Source organism: Bos indicus x Bos taurus, chromosome 6 (genome assembly GCF_003369695.1).
Source record: "Bos indicus x Bos taurus breed Angus x Brahman F1 hybrid chromosome 6, Bos_hybrid_MaternalHap_v2.0, whole genome shotgun sequence".
Classification (NCBI taxonomy): domain Eukaryota; kingdom Metazoa; phylum Chordata; class Mammalia; order Artiodactyla; family Bovidae; genus Bos; species Bos indicus x Bos taurus.
In genome coordinates this window covers 30,204,541-30,223,401 of record NC_040081.1, presented here as the reverse complement: position 1 = coordinate 30,223,401, position 18,861 = coordinate 30,204,541, and the positions used below count along the sequence as shown (strand labels likewise).

Genomic DNA, 18,861 nt, shown 5'->3' with positions numbered 1-18,861 from the left:
ACTAGGGGCTTAACTTGGGTGCCTTTTGTGGTACTTAAATACACGATTTAGAGGTTTTTAATTTAGTTGATAATGTCTGAATTTTTTGTTTGCGGCCTGTTTTCTTCAGTATTGAAGTAAGTGGGCAGAAGGGTATATTTGGGGGTGCTTTGCTAACACTGCAGATCTCTGTGAATGAGTTCATGTGTCTTGCAGTTGCTTCATTTGGGGAACAAAGATTGAAGTTTCCAAGAGGGCTCTATAGATTAATTTCCATATTTCTAAAAATGCTCTACCCTTAAAATCTTTGCTATTAAATCAAACAGCTCTGTGAGACTAAGCTTTTAGAAGGCATGTTTTCTGCATGGTGATCTAAATGTAGAAACTTTTCTTTCTCTTTCTTACAACTCTTCTATCAATCTCTTTTTCTTTTTTCTTTTCTTTTTATTTCCACAGGGAAAAGATACCCCTTCACGTCTTTAGTCCCAAATACACAAAATTACGTGACTGGCACCATGAAGTTTCAGCACGTGCTCTTAACGTACAGTGATTTCTGAGGCTTGCCCCCACTCCCCCAGCAGGCAGCACATACCTTTTCATTCACTTGTTCTTTTTCTCCAACTTCTTAGCCTAATCTGTATTAAATTTGCCTTATGAAAGAAAAAATAGAACCTTTCTATACTTTTCTAACCATTTCCTGCTATTTCGAAAACGAGGAGGATAAACATGTTTTGTGCTATTTGGTAGCCCACAAATGTTAAACCAAGAGAGAACAGTAAGGAGCTAGACTGATTCAATGGATTTACATGTGTTTTTATTGTTTTTATGGGAGTAACCTTGGAAAAGGAATTCTTTTCGTAAGTGCAATTGGGTTGGTTGGTTGAAGCTTAAGTGAAAATAATGTCCTTGTGTAACTGGGAAAATATTTTCTTTATCTTATTACATTTCCCAAGGTTACTTTAAAGTTCATTATTATGTAATGTTCAGAGTAGGTTGTAAACGCTTCTAAGTAAGCAAATACAGAGGCAAGATAAATAGAAATGACTTTATTAGAATAAATAGAGTTTGTTATAATTTGGGTATGTTTTAAAGGAAGAGCTATTGAGGATGGCTGTCTGAAGAGCAGGAGGCCCAGATTTGGCTCCTAAAAAAAGGAAAGAAGAGATTTCTGCTTCTATTTGCAGTGGGGAAATAAAGTGCTCTTTTGGTTGGTTAGTTTAAAAATCCTATTTTCTACCAAAGGAAGTATCTCTAAGCTGGTGGATACATTTAGGGTATAAACAACTTCTAGGTATTAACTAGTAACATGTAGACAAGATAGCTTTGCTTTATTTCTAAAACAGGGTAAATGAACATAAAATAAATTGCAATATGAATGATTCTTTACATGACATCAGAGAAATAGTTTCCTTAGTGATATAAATAATTGTGCGTTGTTGCTCTTTCTAGGAATCTCTGTTTTGGGAGATAACATGCACGCTAAATATCTGACCAGAAATGCTTTCTATCTTGTAATATAATGTATTATATATTAGATTAAATTCAATAATGAATGCGTTTTGAAGTTTGGAAAAGTATTGTAATAAAGTTGCCTTTAACTTAGCTTTGTAGTTGTTTTCTGTTTCCTTGAAGTCAGTAACAAACTCTCTAGACTTTACAGTACCACTTGGGTAAAATAAGTATTTCTCTTGATTTAATTTGGAATATGTTTTTTTAATTTTTTGAGATTGCTAAAATGTGAGCATAGAATATGACAAAGATACATATTTTTTCTGTGCATTGTTACATTATTTTATATAACATCTTTTGTGAGAAACACGTAAGAATAGGTTGGGGCACAACATAGAATTAGGCTTTGTGTGAAAATTATTGCTGAAGCATCTTTGTCTTCAATCAAGGTTCTATTTTTATTTTTCCAGGTATTCTTGATTTTAATGTCATTGTAGGATAGAGAAACTGCCTCATAATTTGGAGAAACTCACATTAATTTCAGTTAGTGATTACTGTTTAAAATAACACATGTATACTAATTAAATAATTTTCTATTAAAGAAAAAAAAAAAAAGAGTTGTAACAACCAAAAAAAAAAAAAAAATTTGGCATGCCAAATGTGTTTTTAAAAATAATTCTAGGATTTATCTGTGTTCATTTGTACTACAGTACTTTTCTTTCTTTTAATTGTATCAGTTCTTCAGATACTGCTTATGATTTTATGTCTCTGACATCAATCCCAGTTGCTACTGTGTCTCTGGCTTCTATAAGAAAACATATTTTCTTAGGCCATGTTTTCATATACCCTATAATTCTTCACTAATCTCAGGAGATGATGCTTGAAAAAAAAATTCTTGTGAAAGTGAATGGTCTTGGCTAGAGTAAACATGGTATCTTAAAAGAATCAGATTTCTAGAATAAACTTCAGAGTTTAGAGAAAGAGCTACTAGAAAGAGAGTTTTAGGTAAATAAAATAATTTTCCCTTAATAAAAAAAAAGAGAACATGTGTATGTAAAACCATATAACTTGAAATAGGTACCATTGAAAATTAGAGTTTTAATACCATACCTAATTAAAAATAAAATAATGTCTCATTGAAACCATAGATTTAGATAAATGGAATGATCCATGAGTATGCGGGTAAATGTTCAGCCAGGATCGCAAAGGACATTCTGTTTGACCCTGTCAGAGGTTGAATTCCTGTGCTCAGTTAATCTCCTGGGACATCTTATATTCCAAGCTTAAAAGCTAGCCAAAAATTATAAAAACGTCTTGCAAAAATATTGTTGTAAGTCTAGTGACCTAATTTATAGCTTGTTTTTGTTTGCCTCTCTTCAACAGACTTTCTTTATCAACAGGCTTGTTTTTCATGTAAAATTGGAAATGTTACTTTTAAGAATTTTCACCATTTTTTTCTTTTAATATTTTAACAGCCAGAAGCTAGAATGACTCCCACATAGTCAATCTTTTTTTTGTTGTTAATACCTTGAAAAACAATTATTTGTGGAAACAGAAACCTACTCATTTTGTACATTCTTATGCCCTTTGGGAAAACTCAGATAAAAACAGTCCTAGAGAGCTTGTTTAGTAAAAGTTGTGATGTTAAGAGAGTTTTCTTTTATTCATGTTTTTGTTTTTCAGAAATGTGGGATGAATTGATTTCCCCAAATAATTTTGCAATTGTTATAGTTGCCAGTGTATATTTAAAATATTATAAATTTTAAATATTTATTTGTTGCCTACTTTCATTCTTTCACATGAGTAGTTACTGAATACTTGAATCCCTAGCACATAGCACCCTGTGCTAGGGATTTAGGAGTCAATAGCAGATAAATATGTAAACAAGATCATCTGTGATAATTAAGTTACCAAGATAGTAAGTTAATATAAAGGAAATCTGGTTTAGGCAGGGTGGGATCACTTAAATTGTTTGGATGGACAGGGGAGCCTGGCAAAGAGTTGGACGTGACTTGAGCGCCTTATCACACATGTACACATTGAGGAGATGACCTTAATGGCATTCCCTGAAGGGGAAAAAGGTGTCAGCCAGGTGATTTTTTGACTTGGGATGAGTGCTCAAGACAGAGGAAACAAGTGTGAGAACCCCAAAGTGGAAGGAAGCAGAGCAAGTATACAAAACAGAAAGAACGGTGTGGCCAGAATGTGGTATGTGAGGGGGGAAGCATGATACAAAACATAACTCTTAATCCATATAGACAAATAAAATGTGTTCCCAATACTGTCCACAGCATTTTATTTTTTTGTTTGTTTGTTTGTTTGTTTTGCCCACAGCATTTTATATGGGAAGTTTAAAGGTGATTATCATACCTGAACACTTTCAAGTAAAATTAGGAAATGAAGAATCAGGGAGGTAATCAACTTTCTAAATAAAGTTTACTCCACATACTTAGTGCCAGCCCTGATCAATGTAATGCATTTCCCATTGAGATCTATTGAAGATGAAAAAAGGGAGACACTAATGTATCTTGTAACGTATTTGTAGGGAACAGAATGCCCCAGAACACACATAAAGTCACTTAAAAACAGAACTTTTATGTATAGAAATGTGGCATATAATGCTCTGTTCATATTTTAGTGATGACTTTGACAGCTTAGTCCTCTGTGAAAAACTGTCTTGGTTTTCACACATCATTGCAGCTGCAGACATCGCTTGTTCCAAGCCTTCCTGGAGCTGCCCACCGGCAGTGAAGCGATTGGAGGGAGGGTGGGGAGGAAGCCTGGCCGTCGCAGCACAGGTAGGGCTGAACTGGAGGGTACATGCTAGCTCTGTTACATCTCAGGTTGAACCTCACTTGTATCTGTTCTCTTCAGTGTGGTTCTGGTCTTCACCTTCTCATCGTTCGTTCTGGGACACTTCTCATTGCTTCTCTTTACATCACAGACCAGATTACAAACACCATTTAGGGAAATCATTAGTGAAAGATCAGTTTAGGGCAGCCTGAAACGTGTGGAATTCAAAACAAAGATATGTTTACTTTTCTCTGCCTTGAGGAAAGGATGTCTATTTGCCAATTGCATCAGAAATACCCTGGGAGTAATAAGTAGGTAAAGGTATTTCTATTATAAATAACTTTTATTTCCTACCTTAGTGTTTGTAGTGTTTTATTTTTTATCCTTGAAATAAAGCAGGTTTACTGGCAAAAAAAAAAAAAGGAGAAAGTAATCAGATATAATCAGGACTATAGGAATGAATTAGTGAAATAAGCTTCAAAACAAAAAAATATTAACTGAATAAATGTGATAAGATCTTGTAACTAATAAACAGTACTTAATAAATTTTTTATAATTTTCCATATGGAACATTTTAGAATCAAATGTATTAGCCACATAATACGTTTTATTTGAACACTTCTGCTGTTTCCTTTACGTCTTTAAGGTGTGAAAGTGAAAGTCACTTGGTCGTGTCCGACTCTTTGCGACCCCATGGATTATACGGTCTATGGAGTTCTCTAGGCCAGAATACTGGAGTGGGTAGCCTTCCCTTCTCCAGGGAATTTTCCCAACCCAAGGATCGAACCCAGGTCTCCTGCATTACAGGCAGATTCTTTCTTTCTTTTTTTTTTTAGACTAGTCAAGTGCAGTAGTGAGAAGGGGGGAAGAGTAGAATGAGGAGTTCGATCTGTAACTGACTGTGAACAATCAATTGAGATAACTCACTACCTTCGGACCAGCCCAGGCAGATTCTTTACCAGCTGAGCCACAAGGGACATCTTTAAAAATTTACCTCTAATTCTTCTCTCCTGGGAGGGATACTGCAGCTGAATGGCCTTTGGAAATGTATGAGATAAACGGAGATCTCACAAGGACAGGAGGGTGCTACTGGGGGGCCAAGGGAAGAAGTGTCTTCTAGTGCTGTGAATAATTCCACAGAACCAAGCATCATCTTCCCAAAAGACCAGTGGAATGCCACTGAGAACAGTGGGGCGAGTGCAAATGTTTCTCTTCCAAGATCTTATTCTACCTGCCACTGTAGCCACAGGTTCTAACCCACAGTGCCCCCCCACCCCACTTCCTTTTCTAATTTGTGTTATGGATATTTGTCTACATATCCTACATCTCCAACCAGAATTTGAGCTCCTTGAATACAAAAGTCTTAGTGAAACATAAATTGAAGGGAATAGGCATTCTAATAGGCATGCTGTTTCTTCCTAGACATTTATACATAAATGTATATGTAAATATAAATATTTAAGTATATAAATATAGTTGTTCTCTGAACAGTGTAGGGAGTTAGGGGTGCCAACCTCCTGTACAGTAAAAAATACACAGATAACTTTACAGTCAGCCCTCCTCTTCTGTGGTTCTGCATTCTTGGATTCAGCCAAGATAGATTGGGTAGTACTACAGTATGTATTTAGTTAAAAAAAAAAAAATCCACTTGTAAGTGGACCAGTGCAGTTCAGATTCGTGTGTTCAAGGGCAACTGTATATAAATAAACAAATTCTATTTGCAAGTGGGTGTTTACAGTGTAAACGTCATCTCTAGTGAACTACTTAGTCCGCTGAGGCTGCCATAAGAAAATATCCAGACCTGATGACTTAAACAACAGAAATTAATTTTCTCACAGTTTCAAAAGCTAGAAGTCCGAGACCAAGGTGCTCCAGGGTAGGTGTCTGCTGCCGCATGCCATGTCCGGCTGAAAGCTGGCCAGCGTGTCTCTTGTCCTTGCATGGCCTTTGCTCTGTGGACTAGTGAAAAGCGCGAGCTCTGGGTGCCTGTCTCTTGTGTTTCTTTAAGGAGACCAGTCATCTTGGATTAGAACCTCAACTGTCATGACCTCATTTAACCTTAATTACCTCCTTATAAACCCTGTCTCAAAAATACTGTTGCATTAGGTGTTAGGGCTTCAACGTGAATTTAGAGGAAGGACACAATTCAGTCCATAATACACACCAGCTGCCTTTCTATACGAATATTCATTTTGACAAATTAGCATTTAGAAAAAGCTATTCTAAAGTAAAGTCACTGACTTAGACCCAGTTGAAGTACTGTTGTTACCTCTGTTGTGATCGTCCTTTTCTGACCGGCATACTAAGTGTTTGTCTCCATGTCCTATATCCATAACTAGAGTGTAAGCTCCTTGAACACAAGCTTTTTGTGTTCCTCACCACCCCCGTATTTGGCTCTAATTAGCAATAACTAATGGTACCAATTATATATAATTGCATATTCCTCCAATTCTCTGTTCAGTTTTAGAGAAATTGTTTGCAACAGGTTTTACGTAACTTTTACTTGCGTGAAAATTCAGAATAAGGTCAAAGCTTCATAAAAATATCAAGGAATTAATATCTATAGTGAGGATAAGGGAGAGCCATACCTAAGCTGCTCGGAAGGAGAATTGTTTTGCTATGGGCAATCTAACTGGCAAAAGTAGATGCTCTTCCCTTGTTATTATCTGTTGAATAGTTGTGGAAGATATTAAATGAACATTTGTTTGTTAATCCATGTTCCCTTCTGGTTTTGGTCTGTTTTAACATGAATAACTCCATGACTCCTGTGAGGTGACAATACATGACTGTTAGAAATAGGCATGTGAAATGCTTAATGCTCTGATTGGAAAAGCCAACAGAAATTTTATCATTATGAAGGAAATGTTTCAAGTTAAAAGTATAATCTAAAACACTAATTAAAAAAAAAATTCAGCCTCCATATTATCAGATGTACTGAAAGCTAATATTAATATGTGGCTGACCATAATAGAGAATTATTGAAGGCCATAGAAAATTTTATTTAAAGTTAATTCTTTTAGAATCATATACCTAAAATACATTGTGTCAAGCACCATACAAAGGATGATTTTTCTTGACTCACTATTTTCTCAGTTTCTACTATATGTAGTAAAATATTTTTCTAAAAATTAAAAATTTTTTATGCATGTATAGAAGATCCCCCGGAGAAGGGAATGGCTACCTACTCCATTATTCTTACCGGGAGAACTCCATGGACAGAGGAGCCTGCCAGGCTAGTCCATAGCGTGGTAAAGCTTCCAACAAGAGTGAGGGACTAATACTTTCACTCTCATAGGTCTACATAAATAAGTACAAAGTAGTATTTTGAGGGCTTCCCTCCTAGCTCGGTCAGTGAAGTATCTGCCTGCAGTGCAGGAGACCCAAGTTCTATTCCTGGATCAGGAAGATCCCTTGGAGAAGGTAGTGGCAACCCACTCCAGTATTTTTGCCTGGAGAATCCCATGGACAAAGGAGCCGGGTAGGTTACAATCCATGGGGTCGCAAGAGTCAGACACGACTTAGCGACTAAACCACCAAACCACCACCCAAGTAGTATTTTTAGTTTAGCGAAAAAGATTTCTAAAATTATCATGACCAAAACATACTTTCATTAGTCTTTGTTTTTTCTCTCTCTCTTGTTCAGGTAATGATGGGTTCTGATTTTTCACAGATTATGCTGAAGAATTAATGTGTGATGTAGTTTCCCAGTTTCTAAAGACTTAAATGTACTCGCCAAGGGAAGAGTGACTGCCTCTCCCTTTAGATAGAAAACAGTTCAAACTCCAGTCACCAGTTATATTACACAGAACTGAAGTGGTTATGGGGGGAAAAAATCTTCCAGACTGTCCCTTGGTACTAACTACATCCCTGTGATTTTCAGTTGAAGGCCATCAGAACAGATGTTACTTCTTAAACAGAAACTTGTCAGCTTTGTACATTCATTGAAAATTTAGACAGCAGAACCTACATACATTTTTCCAAACAGGCTCAATTTACAGCAAGTTTTTAAAACATTCTAGGTTGTTCACAGATATTCACAGGATCCACATAAAACAGATTTTTAAAAATTTATTTATTTATTTAGCCTCTCAGCTTGTGGGATCTTAGTTCCTTGATCAGGGATTAAACCGCAGCCCTCAGCAGTGAAAGTGTAGAAATAGATTAATGAAGAAACACAGTTTGCTAACCTGGGCATGTCTTCATTATTGCTGTTTCACAAATATGCTGGACTCTGTTGTATATTCTTATTAGGACATGTGTCATTTGAGTAAATTACCTAAAATTATTATTTAAAAACTACACAAAGAAATTAGGAATCATTTCCTTGGCTCATAATCTCACATGTTTTCATGAGGTTAAAATCAGGTTTGTCCCAAAACGCAGAACACAAAGACTTTCACAGCACAGTCTAATTTTTAAAAGCAAAAATGGAACGTTAATAACCAGATAGAATTGCTTAGCTGATAATATTATCATATGCATTCCTGCAAAGTATTGTGTTAACCTGGAAAAAAAGACCACAGGTTCAAAAATGGGTATATAACCAAATGGTAATTATTGTCTATTGCAAAATATGGGATGTTTGTAATTTATTTATCTCCTTTCATTTTCTACTAGTTGGTTATATTGTCCTACGGGCTTCCCTGGTGGCTCAGACAGTAAAGAACCCACCTGCAATGCGGGAGACCTGGGTTTGATCCCTGGGTCAGGAAGATCCCCTGGAGGAGGGCATGGCAAGCCACACCAGTTTTCTTGCCTGGAGAATCCGATGGATAGAGGAACCTGGCGGGCTATAGTCCATGGGGTTGGAAAGAGTCAGACACGACTGAATGACTAAGCACAGCACAGCACACATGCAAATACTGGTTTGATGACTATAATGTAAAAGTCGCCATCTATTGAACATAAGTAATTACTACACTTGAGCTCCTTGTGAGAAAAGTATATTATTGAAGCAAGAAACATAGTTCCATGTACTCTGTTTTCACACACAGATTGTTTAATTTTCTATATAATTATGGAAATACTTGAATACTTTTTCCAAATTTAACTGTGAAGACTAATATTTATGAAGTTGTTTCATGAAAATCAGTGTTTGTAATAAGCAAGCATTGACTTTCAAAGTACAGAATGTGCACTAAGTTCTTTAGAAGTTTTATCAGACTAGCAGTGCTTCTATTATGATGCTGTTTCAATAAATTCTTTTCTCTTAACCTTAAATAGTTCAAAATTATTTTATTGAATTAAATAAGAAAATATAAGGAACTTATTTTCTTAAAATTCAGTGTTAAAGACACTTCCTGCAGCTTACTTTTTTTAATTCAAAAGAAATTATAATTTAAAAAGATTAGGGGTAATGATAATAGTCTTCCCCATGATGGAAGACTTAATATTCTATCTTTGACTGCCATTCAGTTTTACATGTTTCCATCGCATTGAAAGTTTCAAAACCCCAAGTTTTTCTACCTTTATGTGAAGGTGTGTTTATTATGATGGTGAAGTGAAAATAGCTTAGTCGTGTCTATCTCTTTGTGACCCCATGGACTATACATATTCAGTCCCTGGAATTCTCCAGACCAGAATATTGGAGTGGGTAGCCATTCCCTTTTCCAGGGGATCTTCCCAACCCAGGATCAAACCTAGGTCTCCCGCATTGCAAGCAGATTCTTTACTGTCTGAACCACCAGGGAAGCCCAAGAATACTGGAATGGGTATGTGTTAGTCTCTCAGTTGTGTCCAACTCTTTGTGACCCCATGGACTGTGGCCTGCCAGGCTTCTCTGCCATGGAATTCTCCAGGCAAGACTATTGGAATGGGTAACCTAGCCCTTCTCCAGTGGATCTTCGTGACCCAGAAATCTAACTGGTGTCTCCTGCATTGCAGGCAGATTCTTTACCAGCTGAGCTACCAGGGATTTTATAAAAGGAAATTGAAATAATTTGTTGCATAGTATAGCATAAAACATATGATAGGTATGAACATTCACGTATGTCTTAATTTTCTTCTTCCTAGTCAAATTAAAGAACTGTTTTCAAGTTACATTATTCTTATGAGCAATCTTAATTGTCTATATTTTCTCTGTTGTATTTCTCTTTTTTATATCTATTAACAGGTATACATTGAGTGCTGCTTCTTTGTCCAATTTTGATATGTGTTCATCTCCCAATACATCTAATCTAATACTTCTGAAGAGTCTGTAATCATTTCTTTAAAGTTATGTTCAAGCTAGGACAACACCTCAACAATTTTTGAGTTAGTGTTACATATGTATTTTATCTTTTCACATATTTATTACTCTAATATCCTAATAATTCTAGGATAGGAAAAATGTTTGAGGATAAATTTCTGAAAGATTTTAATGGCTTCAGGTAGTTGTATGTCACTGTTCAGATAATGGGTAAACTGGAAGTTTTGATACAAAGAAGCAAGACTTTTAAGCGAAGTTGGTGTACTCAAACTTACCCTTTGCTTACAACAATGGAATCAAATATCTCTTGTTAATATCATCAGATCTCTTAGCAGTGATACAAGTAGGGATATTGAAGCAGTACCACAAACATGTTAAGAAAATGTACATACACATAATAGTCATTTAAATGTGAAAGATAAAACAACCAGACAGTGTTAATTTAAGAGATTAAAAAATGTTTAATGTATATATATATATATATAAAACATTGTCAAGGATTATTATTAAAATAATAAATGCTGGTTGTTGAAAGATATTAACAGGCAAACAAAAATCACTCAAACCCAGAAATAAATACCGAAGAAGTTTATGTTTGTTTATGTTCTGGAGAAGATTGAAGCCCAGGTAGGAAGTTTTTCTTAAGGTACTCCCTAATCCCTAAAATGGGCTTAAAACTCAGTATTCAAAAAACTAAGGTCATGGCACCATCACTTCATGGCATATAGATGGGGAGACAATGGAAACAGGGACAGACTTTCTTTTCTTGGGCTCCAAAATCACTGCAGATAGTGAATGCAGTCATAAAGGGTAAAAAGTCATTTGCTCCTTGGAAGAAAAGCTGTGACAAACCTAACAGCGTATCAAAAAACAGAGACATTACTTTACTGACAAAGGTCTGTCTAGTCAAAGCTATGATTTTTCCAGTAGTCATGTATCATGTGAGAGTTGGACCATAAGAAAGGCAGAGCGCCAAAGAATTGATGCTTTTGAACTGTGGTGTGGTGTTGGAGAAGACTCTTAAAAGTCCCTTGGACAGCAAGGAGATCCAACCAGTTCATCCTAAAGGAAATCAGTCCTGAATATTCATTGGAAGGACTGATGCTGAAGCTAAAGCTCCAATACTTCGGCTACCTCATGCGAAGAACTGATTGATTAGAAAAGACCCTGATGCTGGGAAAGATTGAAGGCAGGAGGAGAAGGGGATGACAGAGGATGAGATGGTTGGATGGTATCACTGACTCAATGGATATGAGTTTGAGCAAACTCCGGGAGATGGTGAAGGACAGGGAAGCCTGGCATGCTGTAGTCCTTGGGGTTACAAAGAGTTGGACACGACTGAGTGACTGAACAACAAATAGGCTATAAATCACTGAGAGAAAAAGACTAAGTATTTAGAGAACTTATGGATTTGCTAAGTAATATAATTTTTTTTTTAAAGTCTGGAGGATGGAGAAGAAAGTAGAACACTGGTAACAGAAAATATGGTGCTAGGTTTTAAAAAGGAAAAAGGTCTGCTTCTAAACTATAAATTAGTTTGAGCTTGAGGTCACATGAAAAAAAAGGCCTCGAAAGCATTCTTAAAAACCATCTAGTGAGCACTGAGATGAGGAGGGCAGGATTGCTGTGACCCAGAATTAAGTTCTGAAGAAACAGATCACACCCAATTAACCCATTTTGGATAGATTGGGGGAGATCTTAATTTTAACAGTTATCAAAAGCTTTTATGATCGTCTTGAATTTAATGATAAAATGAGGCTAATGATTATCAAGTAGATTCATAACAGGTTGAAGGAGTTTAATGAAAGGACATTGTTTGGAGATGAGTCAGTGGCTTGGATGAAGAACCCTTCTACAGCTGACTGCCTTAATTTGTAGCTAATATGAAGCAGGAAGGTATAGCAAGTATGTTTCATACCAGATCCTCCTCAATAATATATTGACATGTAGGAAAATGGACCAAATCTAGTTTTGTTTTTTTAAAGGAAGGAAAGAAATTTGATATGGTTACGTGCAGTTTAGATCAAATCATTTGCTCCTCTTGAACATATTGGGAGGAGTGGGATAAAGTTATCAAAAACAAATATCTGAAAAACTAGGGATTTTGGAGGAAAATGAACCCAATATGAGTTTGTCACGTCACATGGCCTCTGAAATTATAAGCAAGTAATAGTTCTGTTCTGTGCTAGTAAACTCTCATGAGCATATTATGTTTAATGTTTATTATGTTTAGTCTTTGACAGTTATATAGCTAACCCCAACAAAATCAACTGAAAAATCATGGGACATTTGAGTGGTCTTTGGGTCAGAGGCAATTATATAAGTGCTTGTTTTTAGCGGATAATATGAGCTAGTTCCTTGACTAAAATCCATAGCTCCATCTTCTTCCACAAACACTCTCCCTTAGTCTCAGGCCTCATAGATGGCTGTGGAGATTGATAAGCAACTGAGTAAATAAATGCCAGAGCATTTATTGCCTTGTGTATAACATTAAGGGATTTAGATTCTTATCACAAATAAGAAACCAAATATAGGATTTTAATCATGGGAGTAACATCTGATGTCAGTTTTTTAAAAGATCATTCTGAATACTATGGAAACTTAATTATAAAGGAGAAATAATGAAAACAGAAGGCTAGTTCTGTGTATTTTCTTCATTCAGTCAAGAGATGATAGTCACTCAGGCCATGAAAGTTCTAATAGAGCTGTAGAGACTTGAACTGGTTTATATTTTAGAGGAAGAACTGGCAGGAGTTTAGAAATAAGGGGGGTTGTTGATAGATAATGGAAAATTGCTGAGTCAGTGAATTTGGTAAGCATTAATTCAGTTGGTAAAAGTCAGTGAAATTGACAAATCAACTCAGTACAGTAAAAAAGCTAAGGGAGTCAAGATGTAGAGGAATGAGTTGGGGAAAAGGGTATTTTAAATATAGATTTTAGGCATGTTAGACTTGCTGATGAAAAAGTAAAGGTTATGAATTCCGGAGTGCGTGGTTGTGGCATTCCAGGCCTGTGACCTAACTGTAGAGGAATTATCACTGAACTGAAGAAGTTAAAGAATGCAGCAGTCTGATTATTTAGTGATTCAGCATGATAACATTGAGGTCATCAGGAAGATGGTTGGAATGGGGTAAAGAGAAAGACAGTGAGCCCAGGGCTAAAGCCAACAGTGGGCAGGATTAAGGCCAGACAGTGAGTGGGTGCAGAGTCAGCGGTGTAGTCTAATGACCCAGGCCCCGAAGCACTCAGCATATTGCAGGACCAAAGATGATTGATGGTGTAAAAAGTAAGGAGAAGGACATTTGCTCCATCTCTAGGTTTATAAACTTAGCAGTATGAGAAAAAAGGGACCTCTGAGGGACAGCAAGGAAGATCTAGAATGGCAGAGGGTTTGTGAGGTCTGAGAGATATGGGAAATGGATCAGACCAAGAGACATAAAACAGTAAAGAAATAAGAGTTCAGAAGATGATGGATGGATGACTCAATGGGTAGTATTTGTGGCAGATAAATAGAGATGGGAAGTACGATGGACTTGATCCTTGGGGTCTGTTTTGCAGAAAAGTGGACTTTAGACCATAAATTCCATGAGAACCGGAAATTACAGTGGGCAGCATGCACGGTGTGAAATGGGACTTCAAATAAGATTCTGTTGTTGAATGAATGAATGGATGCAATGAATGGTTGAATGGGAGAGCTCAGGATGTATGATCCAGAATATTTAGCCAGAGAGCACGTGGCCAGTGGCTTCTGTTCTCTAATGCTGGAAGAACATTCTCGCTGGACATGGGGCGGTATAGTGACTTTCCCAGGATACCTGGCTTTTCCAAGGACTCACACTGGGTGGCTGTTGAACACGGCATTCAGAAAGATTTATTTATATTTTCAAATAGATAACAGATTGACTCAATACTATCGAATAATACATTATTTTAATCTGAATTTGGAAAAATACTTTCATCATAAATTCTTTTTATAATATTAGGATTACATTACCACTACAAAATGGCAGATTTTTGCCCCATACAAGAAACTGTTCCTAACTATATAGTAGAAATCATTGAAATCACTAATAGGAATGATTCAGTGATGACATTGATGATGCGCAGTGAGAGGAGCTAAGGTTAGTGCAAAGTACCCTGCTGTTAGTGAGGGAGATGGACTTTTATCAGGAATAGTTACAAGTGATTTTCAAGTTGGTATTATACCTTAAAATCTTTATATTATATTGGTATTTTTATAGACATAGTATAAATATATACTCATTCTTTATCTATGTTATCTTTAGAACCCATGCTATATTTTCTCTAAAGAGATCAAGAAATATAGATAACTAAAGACTTCAAAATCCTAAAGGATAGTGCTGTCAACGTGTTGCATTCAATATGTCAGCAAATCCCGAAGACCCAGCAGTGGCCACAGGACTGGAAAAGGTTAATCCTCTTCCCAGTTCCCAAGAAAGGTAGTACTAAAGAATGTGCTAAGCATCGGACAGTCGCACTTATCTGCCATGCTAGTAAGGTCATGCTTAAGATCTTGCATGCTAGGCTTCAGCATTATGCAAACCAAGAACTTCCAGTTGTCCAAGTTGGGTTTAGAAAAGGAAGAGAAACCAGAGATCAAATTGCTGACATTCGCTGGATCATAGAGAAAGCAAGGAATTCCAGAAAAACAGCTATTTCTTGTTTCATTGATTATGCTAAAGTTTTTGACTGTGTGGATCATAACAAACTGGGGAAAGCTCATAAAGAGATGGAAATACCAGACCACCTTACTTGTCTCCTGAGAAACCTGTATACGGGTCAAGAAGCAACAGTTAGAACCCTTTATAGAACAAATGATTGGTTCAAGATGGAGAAAAGAGTACGACAGGGCTGTCTGCTGTCACCCTGTTTGTTTAACCTATACACTGAGCACATCATGAGAAATGCTGGGCTGGATGAGTTACATACTGGAATCAAGATACACGGGAGAAACAGCCACAACCTCAGACATGCGATGATGCTATTCAAATGGCAGAAAGCGAAGAAGAACTAAAGAGCCTCTTGATGAGGGTGAAGGAGGAGAGTGAAAGAGCCAGCTCAAAACTAAATATTAAAAAACCTAACATCACGGCATCTGGCCCCATTACTTCCTGGCAAATAGAAGGGGGAAAGGTGGAAGTAGTGACATTTCCTCTTCCTGGACTCTAAAATCACTGCGGATGGTGACTGCAGCCATGAAATCAGAAGATGATTGCTTCTTGGCAGGAAAGCTAAAACAAATATAACAGCGTGTTGGAAAGCAGAGACATTACTCTGCCAACTAAGGTCTGTAAAATCAAGGCTATGGTCTTCCCAGTGGTCAGGTATGATTATGAGAGCTGTACCATCAAGAAGGCAGAATGTCAGAGAATTGATGCCTTGGAACTGTGGTGCTGGAGAAGACTCCTGAAAATCTCTTGGAAAGGAAGGAGATCAAACCAGTTAATCTTAAGGGAAATCAACCCTGAATACTTGTTGGAAGGACTGGTGCTGAAGCTGAAGCTCCAGTATTTTGGTTATCTGATGCTAACAGCCGACTCATTGGAAAAGTCCCTGATGCCGGGAAAGATTGAGGGCAGAAGAAAAAGAGGGTGTCAGAGGATGAGATGGCTCAATGGCATCACTGATGCAATGGACATGAACTTGGGCAGACTCCGGGATATGGTAAAGGACAGGAAGGCCTGGCATGCTGCTGTCCATGGGGTCACAAAGAGTCAGACGCGACTGGGTAACTGAACACAACAAAAAGAGTTCATATAATACTAAGACTGGACATTTAATAATGTAACATCCATTACAGAAAAGGAAGATCAGAGAAATGCATGAAAGCTAAGGCAGAATTTGAAAGGTGCTGAAGAAAGCTTTGCTTCATACTCTGTGGTGACGTAAATGGGAAGGAAATCCAAAAAGGAGGGGTATGAATATACACATAGCTGATTCACTTGGCTGTACAGCAGAAACTACTACAACATTGTAAAGCAACTAAACCCCATTAAAAAGAGAGAGAGAGAGAATGAGATAAAACAACAAAGAACAAATTCTTTCCCCATGCAAATAAGTTCCAGTTCTTTCAAGGTCTCCATTTGTATTTCCTTCTTTTCCTTGTTTCGGTGAAGTACAAAGCTCCAAGTAAAATTTCTTTGACCCAGTTTCTTTTATTTGCTCTCACAAAAAATCAAACCTCATTTTGGATCATGTTATTCTTTATTTCATAATCTTCTTTTAGCTTCTGACAGTCAGTCCCCTCAGCCCTTCCATGTGCAAATCAAGGATTCCCTATTTGCTTATTTTTAAATTATCTTCAAGATGAAATTATAATAAATGTAGAATTAACAGGCTCAAATAATGTTTTTAGGCTGATAAAAAAAAAACCAAAGGCAGTTGAAATTAATACATTTAGCTTGTGATTAAGGGCGTCAGAAATTTCCACCTGAGGTTTTGTTAATTTAACTTACCAGAGGGGAAATCATAATTACAAATGAATGCATATTTGTTGTTGGGAAGCCGGCAGAAGATTCCCATTTTTCCTGATGACAGACAGTTTCCTTGGCTAAAATAAATAACTTTGCTCCTCCAGTGAACCCCAAAAGTACAGAATGCAGCTACAATGTTGGCATAGCTCACTTTTTTTTTCCATTTTCTGCTTTCACAGTATTCTGTGAATGCTTGCTTTGTAGAAGACTGAATATACTAGCAACAATTTATTGTCATTTTCCTCTTTTACCTGCTATAAAAGGTTTCTGATTTTTTTTTTCTTAATGAAAACCTGCCATGTCGGGATTAATAAATCATTCTGTCTGATTATTTTGTGACACTCATGTGGAGAGTGAGGAGGATTGAAATCTGTGTTTGGAGACTGAAAGTTTTCATACTGCAAAGGAAAGTTTCTGTATTCTTTTTCAAGGTTAGTCTTTGTGAAGAATTTATTCTTATATAGTCTGGATGTCATTCCATTAAAATATGGATGAGCCAAATTAACATTTTGATACTTTGTAACTGAGGTGCATTTTAACATCCTTCCACCAGAAATCACTAGTGAAATAGTACTAAAAACAGGTAAGTGTATTAGATAAGGTCGGAGCACAGAAGACGGAAGAGAAGTGGTCAGTTGGATCCTATGATGAGACTAAATTAGGAATGCACCCCAAAAGACAAGAATGTATGATTCCACCTGTGTGAGGTATCTACAGTGGTCAAATTCACAGAAACAGAAATAGAATGGTGGTTACCAGGAGCTAGCGGGGATTGGGGAAAGGGAAGTTGTTATTTAATCGATACATAGTTTCAGATTTATAAGATAAAAAAGCCATGGAGCTCTGGAAATCTGTTTCACAACAGTAGCTGTACCTAACATTTCTAAAGTGAAGAAGTGAGGTTGCTCAGTCGTGTCTGACTCTCTGCGATCCCGTGGACTGTAGGCCACCAGGCTCCTCCGCCCATGGGATTCTCCAGGCAAGAATACTGGAGTGGGTTGCCATTTCCTTCTCCAGGGGATCTTCCCAACCCAGAGATCGAACCCGGGTCTCTTGCATTGCAGGCAAGACGCTTTAACCTCTGAGCCACCAGGGAAGCATTAGTAAACATTGCTAACATTACTAAATGTTAGTAATGTTAGTAATGAAACATTTTAACATTACTAAACTATACACTTACAAATGGTGAAGATGGTAATTTTTTTTTTTTTTTACAATTGAAGTGTAGTTGACTTACAGTGTTGTGTTTCAGGTGTACAGCAAAGTGATTCAAGTTATTCTTTTTCAGATTATTTTCTATCATAGTTAGGACAGTAAATCTTATGTTTTTTTTTTTTTTTAACCACAATAAAAAGAAAGTGAGGAATGCAAATTGTCAATTGAATTTAGCCACAGAGAGGTCATTTGGGACCTCAGCAAGAATATGGTTTTCTGGAGGTTGGAGAGTGAGCCCACTTGAGGCAGTGGAAGAGGGGCTGGCAGCTGAGGAAACGGAGATTATGTAAGTAAACTTACTTCATAGTGTTTGGATGTTAAAAGGTACATGGGGGAAATAGAAGGTGAAGGTGTTTTTGTTGTTATTGTTGTTTTAAGAGAAACTATAGCATTTTTGCGGAGAAGGCAATGGCACCCCACTCCAGTACTCTTGCCTGGAAAATCCCATGGACATAGAAGCCTGGTGGGTAACAACCTGTGTAGTCTCAAAGAGTCAGACACGACAGCGACTAAACCACCATAAATAAAGCCTGGTAGGCTGCAGTCCATGGGGTCACTAAGAGTTGGACACGACTGAGCGATTTCACTTTCACTTTTCACTTTCATGCATTGGAGAAGGAAATGGCAACCCACTCCAGTGTTCTTGCCTGGAGAATCCCAGGGACGGGGGAGCCTGGTGGGCTGCCACCTATGTGGTCGCACAGAGTCAGACACGACTGAAGCGACTTAGCAGCAGTAGCAGCA

At 37.1% G+C, this 18,861-nt stretch overlaps 1 protein-coding gene across 7 annotated transcripts in view; it reads left to right on the top strand.

The window, feature by feature from the left end:
- PDLIM5 (PDZ and LIM domain 5) overlaps positions 1-18,861 on the top strand; it is a 234,233-nt gene that overhangs the window by 146,570 nt on the left and 68,802 nt on the right. For 2 of the 7 annotated variants that reach the window (XM_027544050.1, XM_027544051.1), the window contains one exon: positions 436-1,581. The exons of the other annotated variants lie outside the window; for them this stretch is intronic. In XM_027544050.1, the coding sequence (XP_027399851.1) occupies positions 436-529 (94 nt within the window). In that variant the 3' untranslated portion in view covers positions 530-1,581. Of the gene's footprint in view, positions 1-435; positions 1,582-18,861 lie in introns of those variants that run through there. 7 annotated transcript variants of the gene reach the window in all.